The 16,863-nt window shown below is 39.2% G+C and overlaps 2 protein-coding genes across 6 annotated transcripts in view; one reads left to right on the top strand and one right to left on the bottom strand.

Moving 5' to 3' along the window:
* LOC114643536 (tripartite motif-containing protein 16-like protein) overlaps positions 1–16,863 on the top strand; it is a 385,751-nt gene that overhangs the window by 205,284 nt on the left and 163,604 nt on the right. The gene's annotated exons all lie outside the window — the stretch shown is intronic.
* LOC114643524 (tripartite motif-containing protein 16-like) overlaps positions 1–16,863 on the bottom strand; it is a 336,382-nt gene that overhangs the window by 310,130 nt on the left and 9,389 nt on the right. For 3 of the 4 annotated variants that reach the window (XM_051925868.1, XM_051925866.1, XM_051925867.1), the window contains exons 2-5: positions 14,154–14,249; positions 12,313–12,546; positions 11,120–11,279; positions 7,892–7,957 (exon numbers count right to left, since the gene is read on the bottom strand). In XM_051925868.1, coding sequence (XP_051781828.1) covers positions 7,892–7,957; positions 11,120–11,279; positions 12,313–12,546; positions 14,154–14,249 — 556 coding nt within the window. The remainder of the gene's footprint in view (positions 1–7,891; positions 7,958–11,119; positions 11,280–12,312; positions 12,547–14,153; positions 14,250–16,863) is intronic. The other variant, XM_051925869.1, reaches the window with a different exon arrangement.

Raw genomic sequence — 16,863 nt, 5'->3', positions numbered from 1 at the left:
TAAACCAGCAATTCATTAGTGGAATTAAAAGTATTAATGAATGTGGACTGCCAGACTAATTTAAAGTGTGGTGTCTGCAGCTTGGGCTGTTCACACAGATTATGTGCCCTTTAATTATTTATGACATTGGCATTTGCCAAGTGGAGAAGTGTGAACGGATGGTTAATGCATATCTAAGGAAATGGTTTGGAGTTCCACAGTGCCAAAGCAAAAGTGCTTTATATGGCAAGGGACTGTTTGAGCTACCAGTACCCAACTTGGTGAAGAGTTCAAATGTGCAAAGGCAAAGTCGCACTTAACATGTCTCAGTCCAAAAACACAGTAGTAAGAAAGGATGAAATTTCAGTTAAAACAGAATGTAAATGGGACCCTAAGGCAGCAGTGAAGCAGGCAGCAGCAGATCTGAGCCTCAAAGAAGAAGTGGGCAACGTGCAATATAGCAGGGTGGGGTTCGGTTATCAAATTAGGAAGTCCTTTTGGAGTAGGGTAGGGGAGTGGAGACATGGTGGTGGAGGAGTTAGGCAGATATGCAGCAGTGGCTTCTCAAGGAAGGTAAAGTCAGTGGCTAAATTGGGAAATCCTGGAGAAAAGGCGGCTGAACTGAAGAGAATGGTGGGAGATGGAGTCTGGTAGGGTGAAGTTCCTTATTGGAGCAATTTATGATGTGCTCCTGTCTCCAAAAAATATGATGGTGTGGAGAGGAGCTGACCTGAATTGTGTGTTATGTGCAGGCATTGCTTCACTACAGCGCATTGTGTCAGACTGAAATGTTAGTCGGAGCCAAGGAAGATACACACAGAGGCATAATAAAGTGCTATTATGTGTCGCCCCTGTATTGGAAGGAAAAAGGGAAGGGAGTAAATTCTGTGAGGCAGGCCAGCGTAATTAGGCAGGTGTTTGTTAAGAAAAAGCAGAACAACACCCCTGTATGCCTGGCTAAACAAAGTGGGGGGCAGTTAAGTTTGGCTAGTGATTGGAAGCTTAATGTAGATCCTAAAGGAAAGCTAGTAGTCCCAAAATGAAATAGCTATGAGTAACTTGCAGCCAGATATGATATTGTGGTCAGAAAGGAAATGAATAGTTTGCTTCATTGAATTAACGGTTCTGTGGGAAGGATTAATTAAGGAAGATCATGAAAGGAAGAGAGCGAGATATGCAGACATGGCAGCTAATGCCCCCCAGAGATGTTGGGCTTTGCACGTGCAGGCCCTTGAGGTAAGCTGCTACAGCTTTGTAGTTAGATCAGTAACATTGATGGCTTCTCAGCAAGTCAGTTAAGGCAAGTGGTAAAAAAACTGATTAGCGCAGCAGAGGAAGCAAACCGTTGGATATGACTAAGGTGGCAGAATATGGAGTGGGGAAAAGATGGCGAGGTGTTTCGTATAAATATGAGGTTTTTAATTTAGTCTTAGCTGTATTTTAAGATATTGATAATTGTTAAATCATTTATTTAGTTTAAAGAGATACATATTGAATGCTCAGTTTGAGGGCATATGTGTTTAGATGTTAGGATTCAATGGCTTATTTATTCATTTTAGGGTTTTAAAGGTTTTAGATAATTGCTCTAGATGAGTATGAGCAAGTTTGGCCCAACTCCGATCTGAGTTTATCTCAAAGGTTGCCGATATAAGCTCACATTACAAGTCTGTTTTGTGAAACTCTGATCTGACTTTTTGAGATTGACAGAATAGTTTCGTAAAAGGAAACAGTGAGTTTTATATTAATGGTTTTAGTAATACTAACTTTAGAATTAGCTGAGCCTCAGTCATCAGGAAAGGAGGGGGGTGCATGTAAGAATTCTCACGCTTTGTTGAAACCTTCTTAGTGTCGTGGGCCTTAAATCTACCATCGGAGAGGAGAGGACCCACCTGATGACCTTTGTGATTGTCCTGTGTGACTGACATTCAGACAAGTCGTGATGATGGCTTCATTAACAGCTGGTGAATGATATAGGAAAGCACAGCACATATGATTTTGTTAAAGATAAGTTTGGAAGGATCTCCTCTGTGTCACCTGTTTGGTTCTCTGCACTATGTCAGTGGTTCTCAATCTGTGGGGCGCGAAGTAACAAAAAGGGGGGTGCGAAGATGTGAAAAAAAGAAAACAAGAATCAAAAATATGAAAAATCCATCTATTGAAACCAAAACAAATTAACTTAAACTACATTCTGATACTAGAAAAAAAAATATAGAGTTAGATAAATGTCGATAAAAGTTAAGTAGGTATAATATAATATGCATCTATGATATATCATTAATTAAAATTAATTAATTAATTAAGAACAAACAAAAAAATACTTGCCCAGAGAGTTTGGACAAGACATTGTTGTTATTGTTTACATCCCTCCTCGGGCGGACGTGGAGATAGCGAGTGACATCATCCATTCTGCTGTCGCTAAACTGCAAACGCAGCACCCCAAGGAGTTTGTGCTAATCGCTGTTTATAGATAGATAGATAGATAGATAGATAGATAGATAGATAGATAGATAGATAGATAGATAGATAGATAGATAGATAGATAGATAGATAGATAGATAGATAGATAGATAGATAGATAGATAGATAGATAGATAGATAGATAGATACATAGATAGATAGATAGATAGATAGATAGATAGATAGATAGATAGATAGATAGATAGATAGATAGATAGACAGATACTTTATTAATCCCAAGGGGAAATTCACATACTCCAGCAGCAGCATACTGATAAAGAAAATATTAAATTAAAGAGTGATAACAATGCAGGTATACAGACAGACAATAACAATAATAGATTATACTTCCTTAGAAGGCTGGCATCCTTCAACATCTGCAATAAGATGCTGCAGATGTTCTAGCAGACGGTTGAGGTGCTCTTCTATGCGGTGGTGTGCTGGGGAGGCAGCATAAAGAAGAGGGACACCTCACGCCTGGACAAACTGGTGAGGAAGGCAGGCTCTATTGTAGGCACAGAGCTGGACAGTTTGACATCCGTGGCAGAGTGACGGGAGCTGAGCAGACTCCTGTCAATCATGGAGAATCCACCACATCTACTGAACAGGATCATCTCCAGACAGAGGAGCAGCTTCAGTGACAGACTGCTGTCACTGTCCTGCTCCACTGACAGACTGAGGAGATCATTCCTCCAACACACTATGCGACTCTTCTATTCCACCTGGGGGGGGGGGGGGGGGGGGAGTGGGGGGTAAACGTTAACATTATACAAAGTTATTGTCTGTTATACCTGCATTGTTATCACTCTTTAATTTAATATTGTTTTTTTATCAGTATGCTGCTGCTGGAGTGTGTGAATTTCCTCTTGGGATTAATAAAGTATCTATCTATCTATCTATCTATCTATCTATCTATCTATCTATCTATCTATCTATCTATCTATCTATCTATCTATCTATCTATCTATCTATCTATCTATCTATCTATCTATCTATCTATCTATCTATCTATCTATCTATCTATCTATCTATCTATCTATCTATCTATCTATCTATCTAAATTGGTATTAGTGGGCTCATTTCAAAAAAACATTAGGGGGGCGCGATTCAAACTGTTATGAAAACTCGGGTCGCAAACACTTAAAGGTTGAGAAACGCTGCACTATGTGTTCAGATGAGTGACTGCTAGACATTTAGCTGAAATGCTGACTTGAGGGGGCAACACCAGTTAGTAGAGCTCGTAGAGTAGTTGGATGAAAATGGCATATCTGTTGATTTTTAGTTGCAAAGTCAATTCATTGTTTTCACTTTTGTCATTTAGTTGCCATTATGGTGCAGTGGTAGTGCTGCTGCCTCGCAGTAAGGGGACCTGGGTTTGCTTCCAGGGTCCTCCGTGTGTGGAGTTTGTATGTTCTCCACGTGTCTGCGTGAGTTTCCTTCGAGTGCTCCAGTTTCTTCCCACAGTCCAAAGACATGCAGGTTAGGTGCATTGGCCATCCTAAATTGTCCCTAGTGTGTCCTGCGGTGGGTTGGCGCCCTGCCCAGGATTGGTTCCTGCCTTGTTGGCTGGGATTGGCTCCAGCAGACCCCTGTGACCCTGTAGTTAGGATATAACGGGTTGGATAATGACTGACTGACTTTTGTCATTTCATCACCTTTATCTAGTGATACTGCTTAAATGAAGATCAAGTCTTGATATGCCCACAAATGTTTAACACTAGAATTGCCAGAGCCTACGAAAAAAGTTGTAGGTCCGTTGCACCTTAACACTAGAATTACCAGAGCCTACGAAAAAACTCATAGATCCATCCCACCTTAAATCACTTCTTAAATCCGCTCGCACCTCTCCGTCAGCGTCTTTTGTCTTCTAAATGTGCTGATAAAGACAAGCTGCCAGCAGCCAGCTATTCCATCCCCCCACCAACTTAGAATGTGCACGAACTTCTCCCAGCTCATGCCTTGATTGATTATCTGGGTGTGAAGTGGAGTTTTAGAGTGGAAATAATAGATTGTTATTTGGAACACACGCATGTCATGTGTGTTCCGTTTCTACAGTAATCTGTGTAAACACATTGTTAAAACAGAAATGTTTTTCATATTGTAGTAGTAAATGACAAAATGTAGACATAAACTATATAATGTATGAAGCCTGAAGCCCAAATATCAAAGAAACACTTTCACAAAAGGTACAAATATAACAGAACAAGTGCGCTTTTATTCAAAAATATAACTGCAGAAAAAAAAAGCCACCTTAACATGCGATATTGACACGCGTATACAACGACTGCCTCCGCGGCGCAATAGTATCAGCTGCTGACTGGGAATCAAAAGGTCATGAGTTCGATCCTGTACAACTCCATTTTGAAAGGTGAACTGCTCTTATTCTTACTATTTTAGAATAAAAACATACATTTGACTTCAGTCTGTAACAGCCGGTGTAATGTATGATACTTCTAAAGGTTCGCTCTGTTTTTTTGTTTTTTATTATTCAGTTTTATTATTATCTCAGCCGCGTTCACAAGTCCAAACACTCCCCCACCCCCACCATGCGCATTTGGCACTGCTGCTTTCATATAGATGCGCTATAACAGAGGTAAACTCAGATCGTGACGACCCTTCTACATTGGAGCAAGAATGCACATCGCACTTTTTCCATCGCTCTACTTTGTATATGTACACGGGAAGCTATGCATTTTACTTGTGACTTTACACTGTAAGAAGTAAGTAAATAAATAAAGGTAAATAGGTAAATAACATTCGAAAGCAATGCTCCGATATAGAACGCAAGCGACTCTACACGCTAGTGTTTAGATCTGGACGGTGTATTTGCCCCAAAAAGAAGTCTAACTGCATTCTCGTATGATTGCTTGCGTACTAAAGTGCCAGCAGGCACAGCAACTGGTCACCTGCATGTTCTTGCGCACACTGAATAAGCTCCTGTTCTGACTCTAAGTAATAGCGCCAGCATAAATTCAAACCCTATCTGACGCTTTTCGTTGTAATAATATTGCATTACTGTGACGATGTTTTCTGATTGGTACTATTCACGTCATAAAATGATTTCTTCAAAACGTCACAAATATTTGTCTCTTATTCAGTGCGCGCAAGAACATGCAGGTGGCCAGTTGCTGTGTGCTACAACATGCTGGCGGTGATCAACGCACATTTTTAAAAAGGAAAGAGACAAATATATGTGACATTTTGAAGAAATAATTTTATGACGCAATTTACTTTTATTTACTGTATTTACTTTCTTCCTACAGCGTAAAGTCACAAGCAGAGTGCAGAGGGCATGCTCAAAAAATACGTGTAATGCCACAAAAAGTGCCTGCTGACACTTTAGTATGCAATCAATGGTACAAGAATGCAGTTAGACTTTTTTTGGGGGTACATACACTGTCCAGATCTACACACTAGCGTGTAGAGTCGCTTGTGTTCTACATCGGAGCATTGTTTTCAAATGTTATTTACCTATTTACTGTTATTTATTTACTTACTTCTTACAGCATAAAGTCACAAGTAAAATGCAGAGCTTCCCATATACATATACAAATATACAAAGTACAGCGATGGCAAAAGTGCGATGTGCATTCTTGCTCCGATGCAGAAGGGTTGTCACAATCTGAGTTTACCTCTGTTATAGTGTGTCTATGTGAAAACAGCAGTGTGAAATGCGGAGGGGGGGGGGGATGTGGGGGTCGGTGTTTGGGCTTGTGAACGCGGCTGAGATAATAATAAAACTGAATAATAATAAAAATAAAAAAGCTAACCTTTAGAAATATCATACATTACACCAGTGGTTACAGACTGAAATCAAATGTATGTTTTTATTCTAAAATAGTAAGAATAAGAGCAGCTCACTTCTCAAAACAGAGTCGGGCGGGATCGAACTTGTGACTGTTTGATTTCTAGTCAGCAGCTGATACTATTGTGCCACAGATGCAGTCATTGTAAATGTGTATCAACATCACGTGCTAAGGCAGCTTTTTTTTCTGCAGTTATATTTTTTTATAAAACCGCATTTGTTCTGTTATATTTGTACCTTTGTGAAAGTGTTTCTTTGATATTTGGACTTCAGGCTTCATACATTATATAGTTTATGCCTACATTTTGTCAGTTACTACTACAATATGAAAAACAGCTCTGTTTTAAAAATGTGTTTACACAGATTACTGTAGAAACGGAACACACATGAAATGCGTGTGTTCCAAATAGTGATTTATTATTTCCACTCTAAAACTCCACTTCACTCCCAGATAATCAATCAAGGCATGAGCTGGGAGAAGTTTGTGCATGTTCTAAGTCAGTGGGGGGATGGAATAGCCGGCTGCTGGCAGCTTATCTTTATCTGCACATTTAGAAGACAAAAGACACTGGCGGAGAGCTGCGAACGTTTTAAAGAAGCGATTTAAGGTGGGACAGATCTACGAGTTTTTTCGTACGCTCTGGTAATTCTAGTGTTAAATCGCTTTGCACCTCTCCGTCAGCGTCTTTTGTCCTGTAAATGTGTCGATAAGAAGCAAGCAGCCTGCTATTACATCCACCCAACGCCGCACAGTTTTCCCAGTTCAAGTCTGTTTACCTACATGTCAGTTGCTTAGAGTTGTATGGAGTGAGTGAAGTCTAGCAAAATCACACCTTTTATAAATACTGTATCGTTATTGGGAACACATGCATTTCAGGTGTGTTCCGTGTCTACAACGATCTTTGACTTCTCACTCTACACAACTCTACGCAACTGACATGCAGGTAAACAGACTTGAGCTGAGAAAACTGTGCAGGGTGGGGGGATGTGATAGCAGGCTGCTTGCTGCTTATCGACACATTTACAGGACAAAAGACGCTGATGGAGAGGTGCAAAGCGATTTAAGGTGGAATGGAATTACAAGTTTTTTCATAGGCTCTGGTAATTCTAGTGTTAAATAGAAAATCTATTCCATGGGATGTGCTTACTTTTTCACATTACTGTACATGCTAATGGTAGTGGACATTGTAATTTTTTGTGTGACACACATTGGGCTGTGCTCTTTACATGCAATGTGCTGTATAAACACATTATTACCATTACTATAACGGAATGACTGAAATGGAAAAGCAACAGAAAGGAGAGACTGGAAAACCTAAAAAGAAAGCAGCATTACATGTTAAATAAATATGGAAAAATAAAAATTAAATTGAAGGAAGACTTGTGTGACAGGCGGACCTGGTGTAGTTGACATGATTTCATGTTTTTCTTCTAGTGAATTCACTTGACTGCTTTGGTATTTCTCCTTCCTCAGTCTTTCTTTCCCATAATGCCCTAGTCTCAAGACAACCATCATTTTCAGCTCATCAAACACTCAACACAGCTCTTTCTGTTGGCTACACTTAAATATCATAACCCTGGTCTAGGACATAAAAAGAGAAACGATTTCTATTGTGATGATCCATTCAGTCAAATCATAAAGTCACTCACATTGTAAAAACTCGTCTCTGTTCTGAGGTTCAGGAGACTGTAGGGTGACAAGTGGAGCTTCGTGACCTGAAAATAAACACAAAGAGAAGAATGGAAACTGTTAAGATGGCATTGTTTAATGTTAGTTCAATGTTTAAACATGTATTACAAATGTACTGCAGGTATAAATAAAACACAAAACAACAAGCAGCTGAAGCATAAAACATGGTTTTGTAATAAAAAGAAAAAGCAGAATGTACACTTTGGCGAGTGGTTGGGGCTGCTACCCAGTCGGGATGGCCAGGAGGACCGGAGGAAGGCTTGCGCCTTTTCCAGACCACGAGGGGGCGACCGCCCTGGTGGCTTTGGGGACCATGGGACCTGAGCTTGGAAGCTCAACCCTATAGGGGCCCGTGGTCACCACCAGGGGGCACTCAAATGCCTGAGGAGCCCTGGCCCTCAGTACTTCCGCCACACCCAGAAGTGCTAGGGGGGAATAAGATCAGGGACACCCGGAGTGCTTCTGGGTGCGCAGCCGGTACTTCCGCCACACTGTGTAGTGCCAGTGCTAATCGGGAGACACCTGGAGCATGTCCAGGTGGGGATAAAAGAGGCCTCCTCCCTCCATTCCTTGGCTGGAGTCGGGAGGACGAGAGACGAGGTCTTGGTGGAGAGGAGTGGAGGCGGCCTGAAGAGTGAAAGAGGCATTGTGAGGCCTGGACTTTGGGGGAGTATTGGGGGTTGTGTGCACTTGTGTAAATATTAAGACTGTAAATAAATGTGTGCGTGGTGCTTAAACCATGTCTACCTGTCTATGTCCAGGCTGTCTTCCATAACACATAGTGAATAAACTCATTAAACACACGGTGTCAACAGTTCGAATGAAGATCCCCACCTGCTGACTCCCTCAACATGTTTAAGAAGTGTTTCAATACACTCTTGTTTTCTGAATTTCTGTGTAACAGCAGTTTATTCCTCATGTAGATGTCATTTTCTTAGGCAACATGCTCCAGTTTCTTGCATCTGCTTATCATGAAGTGCTTGTGAACAGAATCATTCACCAGACGCGGTGCACTGTGAGTATGAAGTGATTAAATAAAAGAGAAAGCTGAGTCGGGCACATGGCTGTGTCTGCCTGTGACGCACACTAAGTCACTCGCCACTCACCAAACACGTTAAGCTCAGTTCTTACTCAAGATTTCTTTCCTCAGCTCTTCTTCTTCTTTTCGTTCGTAGAGGCCACAAGACGTCATGTCTCCTACGTGTCTCTCTTTAATATACAGTAAATTGAGGTTCTGTGAGTCTCTACTTGATTTCAAATTAAACAACTAAATGACTTTGAGTGTTTATTAGGAACTACAAACTTTACAAACAATGAAGAGCAAAATATGAAACTGAAAGAAAAAAAAATGTAAGTGACAATTGTCATTTACCTTAATTCTCAAATGTCTTAATAATGGTGGCCTTTAGTGAATATGAAGAAATGAGAATATCGTTTATGAAACGAGTTACTGCATCTTCTGCACTGGGGCCGAGTAGAAAGGCACAGTGAAGTGTCGTGAAGATTTTGTTTTGGAACTGCAAGAGAGATTTTCAACTACCTAAGTAGAGGTGGGCCTAAGCAGCAGGTAATGGGTTTCATTTATAAATTCAATTTTAAAAAGCAGTTTAATTTTATTAAGGTGGCAAGTGTAAGGGGTGACCTGATCTGATCCAATGTCACTAATGCTGGAGTCTGGCTGTTTGATCTCGTGTTATCAAGTTTATTTTTAATGACATACATAAGGTCACAACTACATACACTAATTTTATTGAATTGTGTCAAAGAGTTCTAAAACATTTCCTGGGTATTTATACTTTCATTTATTAATTTGTAGAAGTAATCAGACTGTACTGTGTACACAGCTTTCTTATACTTGTCGATTCTTTCAGTTCTTGAGCACCAGTAAATGTATAACTTTTTTGATTCCCTTTAAAGCTCTCATGTCCAACTTTCTAACTTAAGACATGTTGTATTCCCATTAAACCCTGACTAATCTATTAGCACATTAATATCCTTTGTCTTTAGAGGACCACCTTTCTCCACCATCTTTTTCACATTCCAGTTGTTATATGTCAGCTGACCGTTTAATATTTTAGTCTCCATATTCAGGTTTGAGATTCTACGAATGTGACTAAACCCTGAAATACCATTTTAATCTAGATGCCTCACAGTTCTGTTTCCAAACTGAGTATTTATTGACAAATCCAAGTGATCTGAAAGAACATAGTTAACAGGAGAAAGAACCATCATGCATTCAGAATGATGCTGATATGAGTAATAACTGTTGAAGTATTTCTAAATTTTGCTTTTGTAAGCGTGTAAAGCTAAATGCCAGCAACTGTAATAATTAAAGGACAGAAAAGTTTGGCTATCAACTTTTAGTTACACATCTTTGTGAATAGTAAAGTTTCCAAATTTGACACGGAAAGAGGAGAAATGGATGCAGCCCAGAAGCTCCTGCCACCTTGATAGCAGGTTGCTTAGCAGTAGTGGAAATAGAACTGCCATCAATGGAGAAACAAGCTGTCCTTTGCATGAATGGTTAGGCATTTACTGAGCATGTTGAAGAACAATCTATTGATCATTATGACTGAAAAATTGTAATATAAGAAATCTTGGTCAAAAGTGAATCCTATGGTGCTACTCAACAAACATGTAAAAATCACAGGCCAAAATCTTTCCAGTAATGTAATTGCGCTGCAACCCTCCATGGTCTTCTTAATCCTAGGAATGCATATGCTGCAGTGCCGTTTCTCTGTGCTCAAGTTCACAGATGCACTATGGTCCTATATGTCTCAGATCTGTTCGTTCTGATGGTTCAGGATGTTTCTCAATTTGCCAATGTCTCATGAGTTATTACTGCTCAGCTGTAAGCACCAACAGGTAACACTGGAGAGAACTGGGTTGTATTTTAAAGCTCTGCTAGGTAGAGTCATACATTGTGATGAGTTCTTAAAAGAAAAGAACTTGTTATTTCCAAGTGGGTCTGCCATCATTAATGCACTGATTTCAGCACAGGAGTTTACTTGGAGTACTTTCATCTCTGGGCTAGAAAGTTCTAACTGTCATTTGCAAAATAATGAACACATCACATTACAATGTGTTAAAGAACCATCCTTTATCATGCATCTTACTGCTCAATTTAATCTTTTTGTTATTCTGGTCTTTCGAAAGGAATTTCACAACAACATGAACATGTGTTGTACCTGATGGAGTCCATGTCTTGATGTCCCACTGGCTGATCTTCTCCAGACTCATTTTCAGACCTGACAGCTCCTTTCTCAGGTCCTCAAAAGAGAAACCAGCAATGACAGTGAAGCTGAGCGAGTCTCCATGAGCAGGAAGGACACAGCGAGATGAGAAGGTCTGCATCAGGAGAAATGAAGGGATGAGACTTCAGAGAGGACCAACAAAAAGCACTTCAGAGAGAACCAACAAAAAAAAATATTTGTTAGATGATCTGTAGGGGATCTGTGTGATAGATGGTTAACTTTCAGTATAATGGAGCCTAAGATATTATTGACATTGGCATTCAATAAACTTTTCACACAGAACTCCTTGAGAGGTGAGTCATGAGACTGTAGATGAAGGGACAGAGAGTGCAGAATTAACTTAGCACAGTAAACAATGCATTAGGCATTTTATATTTCTAAGATTAAGTTATTTAAAATTAAATGTAAAAATGTGAATAAGTAGCAAGAAATCTCTTCAGTATAATTATACAATGATAGGTCTGCAGGTAGGAAGTGTAATTGACGAGAAGGTCTTATGAGCTTTTGTGCCCTCATTACCATCCTCAACCAGACAGAGTAGACAAGGCTAGTGGGAAGTCAGGTTATATAACGTCAATACAGAAGAGATTCTCCCTCCCTGTACAACACAGATATGAGTCGACATGAGGAGCACTGGGTGAAGTGCTGGTCTCCATAATAGAGAAATAACTTAACAGCACAAGAGAATACGGAGAGTTCAGACTGGGCAATGTGGTTTTGAGCTGTGAGGAAATGCTGAAGAATTTGAATTTTACCATTTTATGGATAGAGACATTAGGAAGTGACATGACAGAAATGTTTATAAATATAAAGGGAGTTTACATAATCTTTCGTCAGGTAGCATCTTTAAAAGTAAAGTTAGTGAAGCATATATTTCATTAAAATTTAGTGTTCCTGACCCAGACTAGTGTAGATACATGGAACAAATTACCCTGTGGTGCAGATGGAAGCAGAAATTCAGAGATTTGTGTACATTTTAACAATATTTAGCAAATATGAAAAGATGCTTTGTTTTGGTCTGAATGGCCTGTTATCGCTATGATGTTCAAGCTCCTCAGATCTTTTAAATTTCTCCTAAATGTTCTCAGGTCCCATACACCCCAGTTTGCTCAGATTGTTGCTCTCACCTGCAGGAAGTGGACGTTGTCCTTGGTGTCTGAAAGCTCCTTCAGCTCAGCGTCTCTCTTCTTTAGCTCCTCAATCTCCTTCTCTAGTCGCTCCATGACTCCTTCAGCCTTCTCTATTTCTCTCTTTTCTTGTTCTCTGATCCTCTCAACCAGTTTCTTCTGAGCTTCTTCAATGTAGTGGATCAGATCAGTGAAGCTCTTCTCATTTTCCTCTAATTCTCTTTCCAAAGAGGCCTAATTTGATGGAAAAGGACATTGAACTGAGTCACCTAAAAATGTACCACTCCTGAAACACTTTTGTTGGTATTTTGATGTTGTAAATGATAGTTTGGATTGTATGGCGTCCTATGGAGCCATTAGAGGGATCTACTCGGGGGACAGCTCCATTATCCTATGGGGACTCCAATCCAGAAAGACTTTTGTGGTGTTTTTCTCTTAAGCTGGATGTATCCATGGCTTTCTTATTAAAAACATTCTCTCCTACTCATCCATTTGAGATGGACTTGGGATTAGAGGAGGACAGGGAAAAAGAAGAAAAAGTTTGGGCATTGTAAAACATGCCTTTGTGTTGAAAGGTAATTAGGTGAAAATACAAGTGTGTACTGTATATTGAATAGAAAATAGGGAATAGTAGATGAGTTCTGGTTTGGGGTGCAGTATGCTCTCTGTTGGACTCAGTGTCAAATATGTGAGATGGAGATATTAAACATGAATGCTTAATGGTTGGCCAGGAAATTCTGACTTCATTTAATGTCATATTAATTTATTGTCCTGCAAGTCTTTGTTTCCCAGGTTGGTGTATTTCTATTTCATTCATTAACTTCCCATTATTACTGATAACTCTTCCAATGCAACGTGTATGGCTCACTTAAATGTCATGGTGTGTATGTGTGTTTGTGTGTGGTGTGTGTGGGGGGGGTGGGTGTCTTAGTTAGCACCCCAAAGTAGTATAGGTGTCAGTTGGACCACAGTCTTACACAAGTGTAAGGCAAGAGGTTCACATTGTCCAGGGTCATCAACCCCAAAGCTGGAGATGTCCACCTGTTTTCAAGACCTTCCATAGCTGAATGGTGACTGGTAATTCTGAGAGAGTAGGTAGGAATGAAATGCCCTGTAGATTGACCTCCAAACCAGCCCTCAGAAAGATTAAATTAGTGACAGACTGGTAATTATTAGGGGAATTGAGATGGTGGTTTGCTCCAGAGACTCATACACTGTGTTACCTTTCAAGCACACAGCTGTCATTGTCAATGGTATTTATTTGTCACTAAATAAATGACATAGCTAAGGTCAGTGTGTCAGACATACTGGACAAACTTACAGATTAAATAACAATGCTGAAGAACAGAACTTACAAAGTGATACTCTCAAAAATTCTACCTGTGCCATGGGCCATTGCAAATAAGACTGAGGAGATCAGAAGGATTAATGCATACTTGAAATCTTGGGGTGGGATAAAGTGGGCTGGGATGGGTTACATTTGAACAAGAATGGTACTAATGTGAGCTTATCATGTATCACAGGTACATTAGTGGAAGCCATTATTAAAGAAAATATTGAGCAACTCGTGTCAAGAAAAGGAGTGTTAGTGAGCAGTCAGTATGGGTTTAAATGGGTGAGTTCATGTTTTACTGATTTAGGGTCACACTGTCGGAATCTGTGAGGAATAAAATAAGAATCACTGTGGACTGTAAAATGCCATGGAGGATAACATTAAACATCTTCACTCCTTCTCCCTTTAATGTCCCTACACACCATCACCAATGCAGCTCTGTTGGCTCTTCTGGTTTTAGTTTACTTCTCATTTTTTTAATAGAAAGTGTTATCTTAATTCCACTCACCTTCATCTGCTCCATCACCCTCCTCGTCTCCTTCAGTTTCTTCTCTCTCTCCTCAAGTCTCCTCCTGATTTCACTCAGTGTCACCCCCAGTTGTTTCTGTTTGGACACACAAGAGGACACACCTCGTCTTATCAGAGGTCACTTTCACTTTTGGATTTCTTGTTTTCTTCCTGAGTCCTGACATTTTTATAACACATTTGTTTTAATTTTAATAACATAACTTGCTTTCTTTCTGTTACACTTGTCATGATATCGACACAGTAGCTGACACACATATTTAACTCAACAAATATAAACAGCAGCACAAGATTAAAAGAAAGGTTTAATTTATTACAGTTAGATTGAAAATGGAGTTTGAGCTTGAAGAGTGTAATAAATAAGAGTTTGAAGGCACACTGGTGTACACATCAGTTCTTGAGATGTAGAAGATATGGGAGTTCAGAAGTTCACATACATAAAAAATACTGGACACTGTGGGATGAAAAAATGTGTGAAAACCCCGGAGAACCCAGACATGTAATGGCTGTAGTGGAAGAACATACAACGTCATTTGATAACCCAAGTCAGACTTGTAAGAATGTTGTGACGTTTACTGATGACAGAGAATGAAGTTAAAAAAATAAAGTTTATAATACAAGCTGATGGTTAACAACAAAATACCCTTGGGAAGAAAAAAATCTCACAATATGCATACACATGCATTTTTGCTAAAATATTGTTAAATAGATTCTTCTAGAAAAATCAGCACAAGTAGAAATTGCATTCCCATACTATTGAGCTTATAAATTGAAGATGGGACTCTTGACCAATGAATGAGGGGGAGAGGCGGATCAACCTATCATAATGGAGCAAGACAAGGCTGTCCTGTTGAACTAAAATTAGTCAAATCAAGCAGATTTTATGAGAAGCAGTCCAGCTGAGCCTTTGCTGTCCTTTATGTCGCCTCAGTATCTTTGAGTGATTCCTGCATTTTAAGTCGTCTGAGACAATTAGGTTTAAGGTTTAAGGTTTCTTTATTTAGAGATGTTTACACAAGAAAACATGAAATTTGCCTTCTCAGTTGCATCTAATAACAGACAGAATGAAATAAAACAGACAAATGGAAACAAGAAAGGTTAAGGTAAGGCAGTTAGATAATACATATTTACAACAAAAAAAAAAGGTTACAGGATATATATCAAAACCTTAATCATTATCTCCTATATTTCTTATTGAAGAGTCGTATGGCACTAGGAAGAAAAGAGTTTCTGGAGCGATTTGTGTGGGTTTTCAAAGCGACTCTTCTTCCTGATTTACTGAAGTTCAGTTCTACATGTAATGGATGTCTGTCATCAGTTGAGATGATTTCCAGTTTCTTTAGCATTGCCCTCTGACACACACACACCAGTCAAATCATCTACATCAGCCCCAATAACTTTAGCTGCACACTTCGTAATCTGCTGGAGCTTTTTTGAGTTTTGGTTTGTCAGACTATTAAACCAGGCAATGAAACTGAAAGTGATACCAGACTGAATCAGACTGTGATAAAAGGACAACATGAGGTCCGTGTCTACTTTAAATAGTTTGAATTTATGGAGGAGAAATAAGTGCTGGTTGCATTTAGAAAATATTTGTTTTGTATTAGTATTCCAGTTAAGATTGTTATCTATAATAATAATAATAAATAATAATACATTTTATTTATATAGTGCCTTTCCCATGCTCAAGGCACTTCACAGAGTTTAAGAAAGAACGGCAGGGTATACAGTATATAGAATTGTACTAAACCAGATAAATAAATAACGAAGAGTAAGACAGTAAATTCAGAGAAAAGGCTAAGAGACCGCATAATCGATGGTCTACACACACACACAGGTTACATGGACATTTTGACAGAGTGGTAAACTGAGAGAAGGGTAATAAAGTCAAGTACAGTAATCACTAGGTTCCAAGGCCGACCACGATAACTGAATTTCCGCGAAGTAGGGACACCATATTTATTTAATTATTTAACATGTATTTGGACATTTTTAACACTAGAATTACCAGAGTCTACGAATAAACTCGTAGATACGGCCCACCTTAAATTGTGTCTTAAATCCGTTCACACCTCTCCGCCAGCGTCTTTTGTCCTCTAAATGTGCTGATAAAAGACAAGCTGCCAGCAGCCGGCTATTCCATCCCCCCTCCGACTTAGAACGTGAACGCACTTTTCCCAGCTCATGCCTTGATTGATTATCTGGGAGTGAAGTGGAGTTTTAGAATGGAAATAATAGATCATTATTTGGAACACACGCATTTCATGTGTGTACTGTTTCTACAGTAATCTGTGTAAACACATTTTTAAAGCAGAAACTTTTTCATATTTTAGTAATAAATGTTACAAAATGTAGGCATAAACTATAGAATGTATAAAACCCGAGTTCCAAAGACCAAATAAACACTTTCACAAAAGCTTCAAATATAATACAATAGTTTCCGTGGCATAGCGCGCTAAGATTCGCCTGACAGACATGAGTTCAATTTCCCGCTGGGGACAAAGTGTTACTTCTTTTTAACCTCAAACGGACATAAAATTTATAAATTGGTATGCACTGTCAGTTAATGAGATCGTTATATTTTCATGTGGGATGCTCCTTTTAAAATATTTTTTTTACAATTGAGACTCCAATTAACATGAACAACTGTCCTTATAACTTATTTTTTCAAGATCCATAACACACAGACAGAC

The sequence above is a fragment of the Erpetoichthys calabaricus genome, chromosome 4, assembly GCF_900747795.2.
Source record: "Erpetoichthys calabaricus chromosome 4, fErpCal1.3, whole genome shotgun sequence".
Classification (NCBI taxonomy): Eukaryota; Metazoa; Chordata; class Cladistia; order Polypteriformes; family Polypteridae; genus Erpetoichthys; species Erpetoichthys calabaricus.
The sequence above is the reverse complement of the archived record's forward strand: the minus strand, read 5'-3'. Positions and strand labels throughout refer to the sequence as shown.